Source organism: Equus quagga, chromosome 3 (assembly GCF_021613505.1).
Source record: "Equus quagga isolate Etosha38 chromosome 3, UCLA_HA_Equagga_1.0, whole genome shotgun sequence".
In the NCBI taxonomy this organism is placed as follows: Eukaryota; Metazoa; Chordata; class Mammalia; order Perissodactyla; family Equidae; genus Equus; species Equus quagga.
Genome location: NC_060269.1, coordinates 12,567,371 through 12,584,735, shown reverse-complemented (window position 1 = coordinate 12,584,735; position 17,365 = coordinate 12,567,371). Strand labels below are relative to the sequence as shown.

Sequence of the window (17,365 nt, the reverse complement as noted above, 5' to 3'; positions counted from 1 at the left end):
AATTCAGCAGTAGCTCAAAAAATTTCTTAAAAGGATAAATTATTCCAAAATAATGAAAAATGTAACGTTCCTAAAAAATTTATACTATTCAGAATATTAATTTTAACTCTCCTTATATAAAAGTGGAAATGAAAACAAGCCGGAAAAAACATACTTTATGAATTCAAAATTACACATCTCTTGCCGATGAACTTTAACTACAAATAAATTGACCAAATATGTCAACTATCAAATAAAACTAAATTTTTGGAGAAACAATTGATAGTAACTATTAAAAGGTTACCTTCAATGCACAAAATATGCAGGCATCTCCCTGACAAACGTGTCCAGTCAGGACCCGCAAGCTTCGTCGGAATATATCCAACTGCCATAAAACCTAAAAACAGTGAGATGTGAAGAAAGAAACACAGTAAGACTTCTCTCACGGTGAAAAAAGACACATTGAAGCATTTTAAAAATAAATAACTTCTCTTAATCTCTTGTACACAGATACCCACAACCCCTCAAAGTAATAGCAGGTATAAAACTGCTATATACATGTAGTGCACATGTAAAAGATGGATTTAGAAGATACTCCTATTGATTCACAGGTAAAACCAGGACAGGCATAGAGCAGGAAAAAACTAATTCCTCAGTTAAGGATTTGATAAGAACAGGAAACATGGCCTCCTGAATGGACAACTTGGCAGAGACACGAAAGAGGAAGTGATTATAATACTCACTACAAACTGAAATTTAGGAAGGAAATATCATTGGAGTTGAAAGCTAGAGTGTACCAAATAGGGGTCAGTACTTTGTGGCAAGAAGGGTGAGCAGAGGCCTGCCTAGTCACTGCACACTAAACGAGAAAGGGGTATCTGTGTGGTAACGGGCACAGCGTGTCAGAGGCAGCAGTTAAGAAATAACCTGAATACACCTGCTGCAATTATCCACTTCTCATCTGCTACTAAGACAAAAACAAAACAAAAAAGACGGTCACTGTTGAAATAAACCAATCTCGTACTCAAAATCATTCTGAAAAACCTGGAATCAATACAATAGGGATAATAATACTCCTGCCTCGTCGAGTTTTTCTAAGGATTAAATAATAGGTAAAGTATTTAGAGAGCAGTGCCCAGTACATAACTGGCATGCAAGGAATGTCTGCTGCTATTTGTTGCTGTAAATACGATTACAACAAACAATACCTTCAAGTTTCCCTCTACCTCTCATTCATTTCCTCAAGTAACATAGCTAAGAAAATTCACTCATGATCTCTCGCTTCTCCCCACTAAAAACAAAAGTTAATAGAAACAAATGATCTTAATGTTTCCTATATTTTTCAATTACTCAATAACTAAAGTCATTTCAGAATTTCCCTCTGAGAGTTGCTTTTTCTTAAAGCATAATAGGATCCAGTTAACTATCACAACTAACTCAATGTTTTGCAAACCACTTGAATATGTTTCATAACTTTCTAGCATATCATATCCTATCATACCACAAAATATACTCTATGAAATTCATTTTACCAACAAGGAAGATGAAGCTCATGACAGCACAGCTTTGGGGAGCAGCACAGCACTGCAGTTAATAACCACCTCTGAAGGCAGGCTGCCCAGGTTCAATTCTGGCTCTATCGTTTACCAGCTCTTGGGCTGACTTGGGCAAAATGTTTTCTGAAACTCAGTTTTCCCATCAGTAAAATGAGGATAACTGTAGTACCTACCTCTTAGCATTGCTGTAAGGTTTGGATTAGATTAAACAGGTAGTATCAGATACATGTCTAGCACATGGTAAGAAGACAATAAATTATAGTCATAAATGTTAACCTTGCTTTTAACTTAGAGACTTAAAACCACACCAATATGCCATACATACTTAACTGTACTGTTTTCTCATCAGATAAAAGTTTAAAATACTCAGCCAAAGAAAATACATGCTATAATTTGTTTATAAGGCTAATGAAGTGAGTCTTTCAAATATATCTGAAACATTTTCTGGGATTAGCAAAATGTATAAGTTACACTGGATCCAAGCTACAGAAAAAATATTTTATGTGAATTCTCTTAAATTCTCTGTATATTTTTCAATACAATAGTTTAAAATCTATTTTACCAAATTCATATCAAAAATTATTCTAATTATTATTAATCCTTATCGTAGTTCTTTTTAAAATATCAATTATGCTCTACCACCTGTTTAAAAAAATTAAAGTCTAAGCAATTTGTTGGATTAATAAGTTTTTCTTTTGTATTATTTGCATGTAGCATTTTAACATGGTACCTAACAAAATCAATGTACACATTTTTGAATGTTTATACATGTTTCTTATTTAATTACTCCAAGATTACTACATATATGCATACAAATTTAATAAAAGGATGCAAATCTCTCATCATATTCTTCACTTCAAAAAGATCTAAAAAATAACTCAAAAATTAAGTAACAAGAAATGGCACTTAAACTCATTTTTCTGACTTATACTACATCATAACATTTTAAGAATGTTCACTTTCAGTAATTTCTTATAAGATGTAGTCCACGATTTATTTCTCAGCAGTTTGTAAAAGTATTCAACAAACTGCATATTAACGTTTGTATTTTGAATTTTTTTAAATGAAGTCAGGCTTTTTCTGACAAAAAGTCTACTTGAACGGCTGTTTTGTCAGTGAGGAGTGGCTTTGCAAATTAGTTTATATGGCCGACATTTTAACATGAGAGGCCAACGGATCCCCTAAGTTGAAGAGATGGAGGTGGGAGTTGAGGGGAGCCAAAGTAGCTGGGCTGGCAGGGCTGAGTACTGCAGGGAGAGCTGCCCGGACAGTTAACCCCAGAGCTGTGTTGAGGGCTCCCGTTGAGTATTGAGGTGAGTACTGTGAGGACACTACCTGAGGCTGGGTAAAGAAATACCCAAAAAGATAAGAGGGAACAGTACCTAGAGCTCATACCAGCCTAGGATGTGCCTGTTCCCAACAGCCAAAGTGGAAAACTTCATAATTCACAGAATTTTGGTTAAACAAGAAAAAAGGGCCCTGCCCCTGTAGCAGAGAAATTAACCCTAGAATGAACACAGCTCTGGTACTGCCTAAGAAAGTATAAAAGTAAAATGATCAAACTGTTCCCCAATAAAGTAACCCTGTCGCAGAACAAAGTTCAAGAATATTTTTGGGAATATAAAAATATCTATTACCCAACAAGGTAAAACTTAAAATGTCTGACGTCCAATAAAAAATTACCAGGCATTAAAAGACAGAAGAAAATATATTTCAGGGGCCGCCCCGTGGCAGAGTGGTTAAGTTCGTGCGCTCCGCTGCAGCTGCCCAGGATTTCGCCGGTTTGGATCCTGGGCGCGGACATGGCACCACTCATCAGGCCACGTTGAGGCAGCGTCCTACATGCCACAACTAGAATGACCCACAACTAAAATACGCAACTATGTACTGAGAGGATTTGGGGAGATAAAGCAGAAAAAAAAAAAAAAGATTGGCAACAGTTGTTAGCTTAGGTGCCAATCTTTAAAAAGAAAAGAAAAGGAAAATGTATTTCAAAATGAGGAGGAGGAAAAAAATCAATTCAAACACCCAGAATGTGCATAAATGACAGAATTAGTAGACAAGTACATTAAAACAACTATTATAATGTATTTCATATGTATAAGAAGCTAGGGAAAAGACTGAAAAAGTTAAGTATAGACATGGAAAGATTTTAAAAAGACCCTGATCAAACTTCTAGAGGGGAAAATTGCAATGTCTGAGATAAAAAATACACTGAATAGGATAAATAGCAGATTAGACATTGCAAAGGACAAGATTAATGAACTTGAAGACACAGCAACAGAAATCATACAAAATGAAACAGAGAACAGAAGACTGAGAAAGAAAATGAAGAGGGCATCATTGAGCTGTGGGACAACTTCAAGCAACCAATATATGAGCTGGAGTCCTCCAAAGGAGAGGAGAGACAAAAAAATTATTTGAAGAAATAATGGTCAAATAGTTTCCAAATTTGATTAAAATTATAACCCACAGATCCAAGACGCTCAATAAATTCCAAAAGAAAACTATGTTAAGACATATCATAATCAAATTGCTTTGAACCAATGATAAAGAGAAAATCTTAAAAGTAGCCAGAGAAAAAGAACACATTATGTACAGAAGAACAAAGATAAAAATGATAGTAGGCTTTTCATTCGAAATAATGCAAGCTAGAAGATACTCAATGGTGAAAAGTTGAACATTTTTCCTCTAAGATCAGGAACAAGACAAGGGTGCCCACTGTCACCACTTCTATTCAACATAGTACTAGAGTCCCAGCCAGAGCAATCAGGCAAGAAAGAGAGAAAAGAGGTATCAGAATGGGAAAGGAAGAAGTAAAACTGTCTCTACTGCAGACGACATGATTTTACATAGAGAAAATCCTAAAGATTCAAGCAATGAACTATTATATCTAATCAATGAATTCAGTAAAACTGCAGGATACAAATTAACACACAAAAATCTGCAGCATTTCTATATACCAATAATGAACTTTCTAAAAAAGAAATAAGAAATCAATCACATTTACAGTAGCATCAAAAATAAAATACTTAAAAATAAATTTAGCTAAGGAGGTAAAAGATCTCTACTCTGAAAACTACTAGACAGTGATGAAAGAAATCTAAGAAGATACAAATAAATGGAAAGGTATCCCATGTTCGTGGATTGGAAGAATTAATACTGTTAAAATGTCCATACTACCAAAAGCCACCTATAAATTCAATACAATCCCTATTAAGAGTCCAGTGGCATTTTTTACTGAAGTAGAAACAATACTCCTAAAATTTATATGGAACCACCAAAGACCCCAAATAGCCAAAGAAATCATGAGGAAGAACAAAGTAGGAGGCATCACATTTCCTGATTTCAAGCTATACAATAAAGCTATAGTCATCAAAACAGTATGGTACTGGCATAAAAACAGACAAATAGACCAATGGAACAGAAATGAGAGGCAAAAAAGAAACCCAGGCATATATGGTCAACTAATATTTGACAAGGGAGCCAAGAATACTCCATGGAGTAAAAACAGTCTTTTCAATAAATTGTGCTGGGATAACTGGATATTCACATGCAGAAGAATGAAACTGGACTCATACCTTACACCACTCACAAAAATTAACTCAAAATGGATTAAAGACTTAAATGTAAGACCTGAAACCATGAAACTCCTAGAAGAAATATAGGAATAAACCTCCCTGACATGGGTATTAGCAATGATTTTTTTCATATGACACCTAAAGCACAATCAACAACAATGAAAATTAAACAAGTGAGAGTACATCAAACTACAAAAAGCTTCTGTACAGCAAAATAAACCATCAACAAAGTGAAAAAACGACCTAGAGAACAGGAAACAATATTTGCAAACCATATATCTGATAAGGGGTTAATATCCAAAATATATAAAGAACTCACACACCTCAACAGCAAAAAACCATACAGTCCAATTAAAAAATGAGCAAAAAACCCAAATAGACATTTCTCCAAAGAAGATATACAAAGGGCCAACAGGTACATGAAAAGATGCTCAATATCACTAGTCATTAAGGAAATGCAAATTAAAACCACAATGAGATATTACCTCAGACCTGTCAGAAGGGCAAGAAATGATAAATGCTGGCATGGATGTGGAGAAAAGGAAAGCCTTGTGCACTACTGGTGGGACCGTAAATTGGTACAGCCACTGTCAAAAACAATATAGATGATCCTCTCAAAAAATGAAAAAATAGAATTACCATATGAGCCAGCAATACCACTTCTGGAAACATATCCAAAAGAAACGAAACACTTACAAAGATATCTGCACCCCCATGTTCATAGCAGCATTATTTACAATAGCCAAGACATGGAACAACCTAAGTGTCCACTGATGGATGAATGGATAAAGAAGTTGTGGTATCTACATACAATGGAATATTATTCAGCCATAAAAACAAGGAAAGCCTACCATTTACAACAACATGGATGGAACTTGAAGGCACTATGCTAAGTGAGACAAGTCAGAGAAAGACAAATACTGTATGATCTCACTTATACGTGGAATCTAAAAAACAAACGTACAAACTCACAGAAAAAGAGATCAGACTTGTAGTTACCAGAGGCAGGGGGTGGGGGGAAGGAGGAACTGGAGGAAGGTGATCAAAAGGTACTAACTTCCAGTTACAAGATAAATAAGTACCAGGGACGTAATGTACGACATAATGACTACATCTAACCCTGCTGTATGATGTACAGGAAAGCTGTTAAGAGTAAATCCTAAGAGTTCTCCTTGCAAGGAGAAAAGGTTTTCCTTTTTTTCTTTATTTCCTTTTTATCATACCTATATGAGAAGATAGATATTAGCTGAACCTACTGTGGTAATCATCCCACAATATATGTAAATTAAATCATGTTACACACCTTAAACTCATACAGTGATGTATGTCAATTATTTCTCAATAAACTAGAGAAAAAAATAACGCAAGCTAGAAGACGGAGAAGCAAAATTTTTTAAATACTGAAAGAGAAAAACTGTCAACTTAAAACTTCCTTAATGAGTGCAATATCTTTCAAAAACAAAAGTAAAATAAAGAATTTTTTTCCAAACACACAAAGGCTGAAAGAACTCATCGCCAATAGACCTATACTACAAGGAATGTTAAAAGCGATCCTTCAAGCAGAAGAAAATGATACCAGATGGAAAGCTGGATCTACACAAAGGAGTGATGAGCACCGGAAATGGTAATTTATGTAGATAAATATAAATAATCTTCATGGTAAAGGTCAGGGGAAAGTTCTTTTCTAAAAAATACATCATCATAGGAATACTTCTGCATTTTCTTTACCATTCAAGTGTCCTTACTCAGAAGTTTCTCTTGTTACAAGATGCTTTTCATCTCCTTAAACTACACACAGTTATTTTGGAAACCAAAGAAAAGGACAAAAACAGAGGGAAAAATATAAATGTAAAAAAAGAAGTGGAGAAGGGGTGATAGGAAAAGATTTGAAGTGACAGAAGCCTTGTCTCTCAGCCTGATTCAATCAGAAGCATTTAATTCCCAGTCTTTCGGGGGTATGATATTTCCCTAGGTCCAGTGACGTTCAATAAATACTTTCCTGCATTTCTCACAGCACTTAACGTCAGCGGCATCTTAAGCCAAGGCAAAACAGTGATTGCCATTTAAGGGTCTCAAAGTAAATGAGAGTTAATGCTTTCTTAATACCAATCGCTCTCCTTCCCTGGGTAAACTATGAAACTTTCAAGCTTGACACACATCCCAGACAGAGGGCAATTGAGAAGACAGGTCTGAGTCAGAAGTCTGAGCACCTGACACATTCTAGATGTGTTCTTTTATCAAATGAGTTAATTAACCAATATTTCTCTTTCTACTCTCAGTTTTCAGGAGGAAAAAAAAGCAATAGAAAATATGTGAATACTGGCTTATTATAAATAAATTCTTTTATGGTATATTCTAGGGTCAACAGAAAAATAGTCCAATATTTTACATCTTTATCTCTGGTATAGTATAGCCAGTAGTCAGACGGACAAAGGACACTACAAAATCTGGAACTGTTGAATAAAAACTATATCATGCATAAGAAAGGATACTGATCGAAGGCAGAAGGGCAGGTTAATACATACTGTTAATTAAAAGAACTTCAACAGGGACTAAAGCAAAACGGATTAACCTTCGATCTAACTAAAACCGGCGTCCAAATCACGATTCCATAGAGGTGATTTAAGAGCCACAGCGGGGCGAAGGGACTTTCAGTTCTGAGATTAAAACTCTGCACTCTCATCTAAATCCAAGCTGTTTGTTTCTTTTTATGCTATCTCTTGGGATTCTACCGGATTTCTTTAAGAAGTGGGAGGAGGGAAGTAGACTAGCTGATTTAAAAAAAAAATTTACGTATTTTAGAAACATTCTTAATTTACTAAGTAAACATTATAAATCAAAAGATTTTTTAATATCACAGTAATATATCAATCTGTTGAAAAAACCATTTCAATTTATTATAAATACCAAAATGTCTGGCCCAAATATTTTTGCTACCATTAAAAGTGACATGAAAAAGTCATTCCAGTCAATAACTGTATTATTTCTTTTTAGTTAATTACTTTATTGAGGTCATATTGGCCTCTAACATTGTATAATTTCAGGCGTACATTATTATATTTCAGTTTCTGTACAGACTGCGTGTTCACCACCAATAATCTAGTTTTTATCCATCACCATACATATGCGCCCCTTTACCCCTTTCGCCCTCTCCACACCCCCCTCCCTCCTCTGGTAAGCACTAATCTGTTCTCCTTATCCATGTGTTTAAATAATAACTTTATTCTTAATTTACGAGTTAGAGAAGCATTAAACAAAAGATTTCCTGAAAAGCACTTTTTAAAATGTAAGAAGTACTTATGGTCTCACCTGTACAGCACTGTTAAGAAAGCAGCTGTTCTGTCCCGGTTCATTTAACAAGCCTTTGGTAGGGGCTAGGGACAGCATGCTCCCAGGCTGATAGACTTTTCCAAGATTGCCACCAGGTTTCCGTAAGAATTTTACCCAGGCCATTTTCAAGCAACTTTGTTTGCATTAAAGCAAAGAATTATACGCTTATGCGATATTTCTGATGATAAAACGGATGATGTCTTCAATCGTCCACTTAAATTCACAGCAGTCTATTATAATAATGTAAGTTTCCAAGTTCATATCTTTCCTGACGCTGTAAATTTTTGAAGATTTTGTCAAGCAAAAAAAGGCTACATAACATAAACACTGAGGTTCTGAAAGCTAATTTAATCAAGGCCTTAAAGATTTTTAAATGTGTTAAATTCTACAGAAGAGTTGCATAGTTTAAGACGAAAAAGATTTTTTAAAAAACCGCTAAAAATAATGAACAAATCATTGTCTTTAAATAAGCCATTTGTCTTGATGGTTTAAAAAAATAGATGATACAAAAAGATGCAGAGTCGGCATTTGGTATGATTCCTTTGGTCGTTTGTTTTCCTTATGGTTTTTTAGTAAGAAAGAAGACTATTTCCCAGGTGAAGTTATCAAAGATGACTCCATATTTCATATCAATGCACCTCAAAGCAAATCTATAAGAAAGAAAACAAACATTTAAACAAAAGTAAAGGCTAATCAAGAAAATTCCTACTGTACTAATTGAACACAAATATTAAATACATAATTAAAACTAATCATAAAAAGGATAAATACTAATAACATTCTTTGAAAACAGAGTTCAACATTTAAACTTTTTTAAAAATGTCAATGTGACATCAATCACTATCTACTTTCAAGATTTCAATATTCATATGGTGGTTTCATAAGGAAAATATTCTACAGAAAATCAGAACTAAATTAGACCTTAAGTAGTATTTCGAAAAATATTAGATTGCTGTCAACAATAAATTGCTTTGTTTATTAAAACAAATAGATAGAGACTATATTGTTATCTATCTTACACACAGAATCACATTATTTTTCCAAGAAAATCAGTAGATTTTATGTAAATTGATAGGTACAACTCAGAAGAAACCTTAAATTGACAAACAAATCTTAGTAAATTAAACTTCCATCTTAATCACAAATGGCTAAAAGAACTTTAAACGTTAAACTTCTTAATTAAAAAGAACGAAATATTACTAAGAAAGTTCTGTTTAATTGATTGAATTTCCTTCCTACATTCATTCATTCAACAAACATTTATTGAGCCAAGTATTGTGCCAGGCACTGGAACTAATATTATAATGAGGAAAGGCAAGCAATAACACAATGCATAATAAATTATAGCATGTACTACAAGAGTTATATGCTGAATGCTAACAGAAAAACCATTCAAAGAAAGGGAAGTGTATATATAATGTCAGACAGCTTGCACTTTTAAATAGGATAGTCAGGGAAAGTCTAATTGAGAAGGTTACCTTTGCACAAAGATTTGAAGGAGGTGAAGATGCCACCTGGGAGAAGGCATTCCTAGCAGAGCGCACAGCATGCCTGGTATGTTGGAAGAATAGTAAGAAGCCCAGTGAGGCAGGAGAAATATGAACAAAGAGGAGAGCAGATGAAAAGGGAGGATGTGAAAGAGAGATCATGTAGGGCCTCGAAAGCCCTCTGTAAGGACTTCAGCTTTAAACTCTGGCTGAACGTCACTGAGTTTCATTTTCCCAGAACAAAAAGATGAGACACAGAATGGCACAGGTCAGTTCAATACCATTGATCAAATATCCACTAGGATGGCAAAGCACTGAGGAACAAAGAAGGACAGCATCACTCTCTAAAGAATGAAAGTCAGGAGACCTGAACCCAGGCCCATGTATCAGCTCATCACTTAGCAGCTATTGGTCTTAGATAAATCCTTATCATCTCTGATTCACAGCTTCTTCATCCATAAAATGCGGCTAACAATAAGAGCCCTGCTTAACTTAACACAGGTTAAATGTTTCAAGAATTATAAAATACTATGTCAGTTGTTTCCTTCTTTTTAACTCTATGGATTGTAACCTCTTCTAAAGTGACTTAAATGATCCCAAAACCTGTCATATGAATTAAGTTTTCAGTAAATGTAGTCATGATTTTACAACATTAAGGGAGCTCTGTATTGGTAGTAAATTCATATTTTTAATGGAAGAATCCTTTTGAAATGATATTCTTTCAACAATCATTTACTAGGCACCAGATCTATACCATGAACTGTGCTAAAGTACATGAAACAATCCCTACCCTTCGTGAGTTTAGTTTGGTGAGGGGCACAGACACAAACAGATAATTTAAAAATAGTATGGCTTCCATTCCTGTGCAAGATGTCAGACTAGTATGTGCTCCTGGTTCTCTCCCTCCATCCCAACTCTGGAGATTCTACAAAAACAGGTAGTCTAATGAGAAACAGGGAGAAACCTTAAGGACACCAAAAGTAACTGGCTTTAGAGTGGGAGGGAAACAGCAGTCAAGAGATAGAGAGGCCCAAGTGCTACAGACTGGGAAAGAGCTTTCTAGTTGTGACCTTTTCCGTTCCTCATATTGCTCAGGGCAGAGAATTCCCACCCCACACAAAGCAGTGGAACAGGAAACCTCTCTCACCAGCCCAGTGCCATCTGGGGGGTAAGGGAGATGATGACATCAGGGTAGCACCAGAGCACAGCCAGTTTGGGAAGAGGTAACAAGTACAGGTGCCTGAAAGGCCCCTGTGTGTTCTGTCCTCACCCCTACTCCACAAATTGGACAGAGCATAGGAGGACCTGGAGAAGACCATGCCTCTAGGCAGGGCAAGAGGAAGCTCTTTTTGGAACCAACTCTCAAACGGCATCAGCCCAAATCAAGCCCTTACATCCCCACCTCTGCTCCTTGAAATCAACTGAAGAAACACAAATTAGAGCCTAGTGCTTTCGCCCTTCTCCTAATGTAAATTTTACTAGCTTATAACTCGATACTTCGAGGAAAAAGGTAACCAAACACTTGCAGAGGACGAGCCCTATGAAAGAAGGGCAATAAATTGAACACTCCCTACCACAGGAAAGAGAATGAAGAGACCGAAGGGAACACAACTTTACAATAAACTTATCTGCCAACTGAATATGACTATATTTTTTAAAACTACTGAAATTAAAAAAACTCAAAGGATGAGTTAACTAGCAAAATAAATGGAAAAGAAGATCATATTAAGTTCAGGTCAAGAAATTCTACTACAAACAATTAAAAAAGGAATAAAGAAATGGAAAATATAAACATTTCAAAAAGCTAAGAGACACTGATGAAATCTAAAAGTGTCACTATCTTATCTCAAAGGATTGCTGGAAAGAAAGGGGAAAAGCAAATTGAGTAAATACTTTTAGAAATGATTAAGATTTCTCCAGAATTAAAGACTGGAAAACCCACAGAGACAAACAGAATAGATGACTCAAAACTCCAAACATGATGAGGGGAAGGAAGAAGTAGGATGAAAATTGTGAAACCTTAAAAAGAAAGAGCAGGGGCTGGCCCCGTGGCCGAGTGGTTGAGTTCGCGCGCTCTGCTGTGGCCGCCCAGGGTTTCACCAGTTCAGATCCTGGGCACGGACATGGCGCCGCTCATCAGGCCATGCTGAGGTGGCGTCCCACATGCCACAACTAGAAGGACCCACAACTAAAAATACACAGCTATGTACCAGGGGGGTTTGGGGAGAAAAAAGAAAAATAAAATCTTTAAAAACAAAAAAAGAGCAAGAGATTTTCAAGCCCATTTACATGCAAACAATAGAGAGAAAAACAAATCCCAAACTAAACTTTTAAAAACTAATATGACAAAATCTTCACAAGCCTGATTAAGGAAAAAAAGAAAAAGAGAAATATAAACACGAATACTATTGATAAAGGAGAAATGACCACAGATACATAAGCAACCAAAAGAACTATTAAAAAATATCACTTCAATCTTACACCAATAACTTTGAAAATTTAAAGGAATAGGTAATTTCCTAGCAAAATACAACTTACCAATATTAATCCAAGAAAAAGGAGAAAAATTTTTAAAAGACTAGTTTAGAAGAAAACGGAAAGGAAACAAAAGTTCTCGCATTGAAAGTGGCATCTGGATCAGATGGATTGAAAGTTAAACTTTATCTAAATCTGTTAAATTATTGCAGGCCACAGGGAAAATTAAAAGTACTCCATATCATTTCCTGAAGCTAACATAACCTTAATACCAAAACACGATAAAATTCAGCCCAATGTGACATGTGATTACAGACGCAAAACAGAAATAAAACTCTAGCAAACATAATCTGTCAATGTGTCAAAAGAATAATTTACTATTGAAAAGAATAATCATCAAGTAGGGTTTATTCCAGGAATGCAAATGTAATTCTATACTTATTCTTGCAATAAATATCCAGGAGGCTGTTCAGAAAAGAGCTAACAGCAATATTCATAACAGCCAAAAGGTGGAAACAACCCAAAAGTTCATCAACTAATGAATGGATGAACAAAATACAGCACACGCACACACATGCACGTGTATATATATTTTTGCAAAATGGAATATTATTCAGCCATGAAAAGGAATGAAGTACTTATAATGCTACAACAGGGATGAACATTGAAAATATACTGCAAAGTGAAAGAAGCCTGTCAGAAAAGACCACACATTATATGATTCCACTCAAACAAAATGTCCAGAACAGACATATCCACAGAGACAGTAGATTAGTGGTTGCTTATACCAGAGAAGTAGGAGCTACAGAGACGGGGAGGTGAAGGAGTGTTGGCCAAACGGTACAGGTATTCTTTTTGAGATGATGAAAATGTTCTAAAACTGTGGTATAGATACACGTTTCTCTGAGTATACTAAAAACCACTAAATTGTACACTTTCAATGAGTGAATTATATGGTATGTGAATTATATTTCAAATAAAGCTGCTTAAAAAATTTTTAAAAAAGGGATAGAAAAGACAACATAGCAGGCCAGAGACTGCTACCGTTAGAAAAGCCTGTTTGCAAGGTTTCAGCCTTTGGGAACTTAAGATTTCAGGAGGATTCCCCCAAACAATGACTAGTAAGAGTTGGCCCCTGTACCACGCAAACCAACGTGGTTTATCCTGAACACCTGTTCCTCTTTCGGAAGTCTGGAAATTTGGTACGTCCTGGGCAAAGGAGGCCTACATGATTACCCCTCCCCCTGTAAATAAAGACCTGAGGCGCTGAGTCTCTACTGAGCTTCTGGCAGACGTTTTATCTATGTCATCACAATGCACTGCTGGAGGAGTTAGTGTGTCCCACGTAATTCCACTGGGAGAGAGCCAGTGGAAGCTGCGCCCAGTCTCCTCTAGCCTTCACCCCATGGTCCTCTGTTTGCTGATGCTGCTGTGCGTCCTTTCACTGTAACAAAGCACAGCAATGAGTATGACTACACGCTGAGTGCTCCGAGCTCTCCTCGAGAATCGCCCAACCTGGAAGGGGAGGGATCCTGGAGAGCCCAACACAGGCATTAAAACAGGGTGATTATGAGCTACTTTGTTTCCATCAGGCCGGCAAAACCTTAGAAGTGACACTGTTGGTGGGGATAAATGGAAAGAGGTACTTTCCTTTAGCGTTGACTAATAAAAAATGTAATTATAGTATAATACCCCTGTGGCAATATTACATCAACCAGGCAACAACTATTAAAATTAAACATAAACTCCTGCAATCTAAAAACTTGTATCGAGAATCTATGCCCCAAAAATAGAAGTACTACTTTACTGAGACACATTAGGTAGGTAAAGTAAATAAGGAAGGAAAAAAAATGAGTGGCCATAGCTAGGGACATAATTATATAATACAGAGTTTTTGAGTGACAAAGGCAAAACGCACAATTTTAACATGATCCCATTTTTGTAAAATAATCTATGTATGAAAATACGTATGCTTTATATGATAATCTGAGCAATGAGGAGTATGTATATGTGTAATTGAAATGGTGATGACAGCCAGGCTAGAAAATAAAAGCAGGAAAAAAGCCTGCACTAAAAAAACCCCCAAAAAACTATAGTATGCAAATTAATCACATTTATGCATTATATAAGTTACATATGTATGTGTGTGTGTATATATACATGCAAATATAAAATTAAAACAAAAAAAGATATACCAGAAAAGTGTAAACCAAAAGAAATTTGATATAGCAATTGTAGGGTCAAACAAAATCGATTTAAAAGTGAATATTAAGCTGTAAAACAAACTTACAGAAAATTAAAGTTAAAAAAGATAGTACAAGGGCTGGCCCGGTGGCATAGTGGTTAAGTTCCCACGCTCCACTTTGGTTGAATAAAAGAAGAATGAGATTTATAGCATAATACCAATTTTATGAATTAATAACACATACTCAAAATAACACTAGGCAATTCACAAGTTTGTAAACACAAACATGAAAGGTTGATTGGAAGAATCTATATTAAATATACTAAAATAGGTGCCTATTGGTGGAGAGACAGAGATGAGAAAGGAGGAAGGGGAAGGAGAAGAAATACACTAAAAATAAGAAATAAGGGTCTTATACATATTGGTAATGACATGTCATGAACTGAAGATTATGATTAACTCAATCATGCAGTGTTAGTGCAGTTGAGGTCCAAAGCAAAAACAATACGTAGACATGCATAGTCAGAGATATGCATATCATCCCATAAGATTAGTGCAGACGCAGAAACAGCCCCATCTTTCATCTTAAAGAACAAATGAAAGCTTCATGGGTGTGTTGAGAGGGTGGGATGCATTCCAAAGAAACACTATGAACCAAGTAAGGAAGTAAGACTCTATACACAATAAAGTACAAGGTGGAGAGATAACCAAGGGCCAGGACATGGCTAGTCCTGAAGGTCAAATAAGACACCTGAATTTGACCCAATACTAAGTGGTGAAAAGCCTTTGTCCGTCTTAAGCAGGGAAATGACAACCAGATTTGGGGTTTAAATAGACGATGGCAGTGAATGAGATGGATGTGAGGTGAGTCCACAGGCAAAGGTGGTAAACTGGGAGGTTAGTGAAGAAACGTGGATGAGAGGTGACATGAGTCTGAACTAGCGTAACAGTAGCAGAAACAGGGGAAGAATAGGAGGCACCTATCAGAAGCAAGCCAGCAAGACCTGTGAAGCAGAGAAGAAGCAGAGTCTCCAGGTTTCTACACTAGGAGGAGGACAGTTATACCAACTCACACGGCATAAACTGAAATCACAGTTAACATTTTTTGTGTGTACATAGTGAGAACTTTTAAGATCTACTCTCAGCAAATTTTTCAAGTATACAATACAGTATTATTAACTATAATCGCCATGCTGCACATTAGATCTGCAGCACTTATGCATCTTATAGCTGGAAGTGTGTATCTGCTGACCACCTTCACCCTTTCCCCCACCCCTGCCTCTGGCAACCACCATCTACTCTGTTTCTATGAGTTCAGTTTGTTTTTTTAGATTCCAAATAGGAGATTATACAGTAGCTGTCTTTCTCTGTCTGACTTATTTCATTTTGAATAATATCCTCGAGGTCCACCTACGTTGTTGCAAATGCCAAGATATTCTTCTTTTTTATAACCGAATAATATTCCATTGTGTGTGTGCATATATATACACGTGTGTCCGTGTGTGTGTCACATTTCCTTTACCCATTCATTTGTTGACAGACACTTAAGTGGTTTCCATGTCTTGGCTACTGTAAATAATGCTGCAATGAACATGGCGGTGCAGATATCTCACCCAATGATTTTGTTTCCTTCAGAGATATATCCAGAATTGGAATTGCTGGATCATACAGTAGTTCTAGTTTTAAGGTTTTTATTTTTAAGATTGGCCCTGAGCTAACATCTGTTACCAATCTTCTTTTTTTTTCTTTTCCTTCTTCTCCCCAAAGCCTCCCAGTACATAGTTGCATATTCTAGTTGTGGGTCCTTCTAGTTCTATGTGGGAGGCCGCCTCAGCATGGCTTGATGAGTGGTATTAGGTCCACACCCAGGATCTGAACCAGTAAAACCTTGGGCCACCAAAGTGGAGCATGCGAACTTAACCACTCGGCCATGGGGCTAGCCCATCTATTTTTAATTGTTTGAGGAACCTCCATACTGTTTTCCATACTGGCTGTACTCACTGTACTGTACTGTTTATATTCCCAAAAACAGCACACAAGGTTCCCTTTACTCTATATCCTCAGTAGTACTTTTTATATCTTTTTGAATAACAGCCATTATAATAGGTGTGAGGTTTCGATTTGCATTTCCCTGATGATTAGTGATACTGAGCCCCTTTTCATGTACCTACTGGCCATCTGTTTTCTTCTTGGAAAAAATGCCTGTTCAGGTCCTTCGTCCATTATTGAGTTGCATGAGTTCCTTATACATTTTGGAAATTAACCCTTATCCAGTACACAGTTTGTAAATATTTTCTCCCATTCTGTATGATGCCTTTTCATTTTATTGATCATTTCTTTTGCTGTGCAGGTTTTTAGTTTGATATATTCCCACTTGTTTATTTTTGCTTTTGTTGCTTGTGCTTTTGGTGCCATATCCAAAAACTCATTGCCAAGACAAATGTCAAGGAGCTTTTTTCCTGTGTTTTCTTCTAGGACTTTTAAGGTTTCAGGTCATACATTTAAGTCTTTAATTCATTTTGAGTTAATTTTTATTAGTGGTGTAATGTAGGGGTCCAATTTCATTCTTTTGCACGTGAATATTGAGTTTTCCCAGCACCATTTATTGAAGAGGCTATTGTTTCTGCATTGAGTATTCTCAGCTCCCTTGTCAAATATTAGAGGACCATATACGTGTGGATTTATTTCTGGGCTCTCAATTCTGTTCCACTGGTATGTGCATCTATTTTTAGGACAATACCACATCGTTTGATTACTATAACTCTGTAATAT

The 17,365-nt window shown here is 36.1% G+C and overlaps 1 protein-coding gene across 2 annotated transcripts in view; it reads right to left on the bottom strand.

Moving 5' to 3' along the window:
• USP53 (ubiquitin specific peptidase 53) overlaps positions 1-17,365 on the bottom strand; it is a 59,624-nt gene that overhangs the window by 30,534 nt on the left and 11,725 nt on the right. The window contains exons 2-3 of one of the 2 annotated variants that reach the window (XM_046656681.1): positions 8,426-9,096; positions 284-376 (exon numbers count right to left, since the gene is read on the bottom strand). In XM_046656681.1, the coding sequence (XP_046512637.1) occupies positions 284-376; positions 8,426-8,569 (237 nt within the window). In that variant the 5' untranslated portion in view covers positions 8,570-9,096. The remainder of the gene's footprint in view (positions 1-283; positions 377-8,425; positions 9,097-17,365) is intronic. The other variant, XM_046656682.1, reaches the window with a different exon arrangement.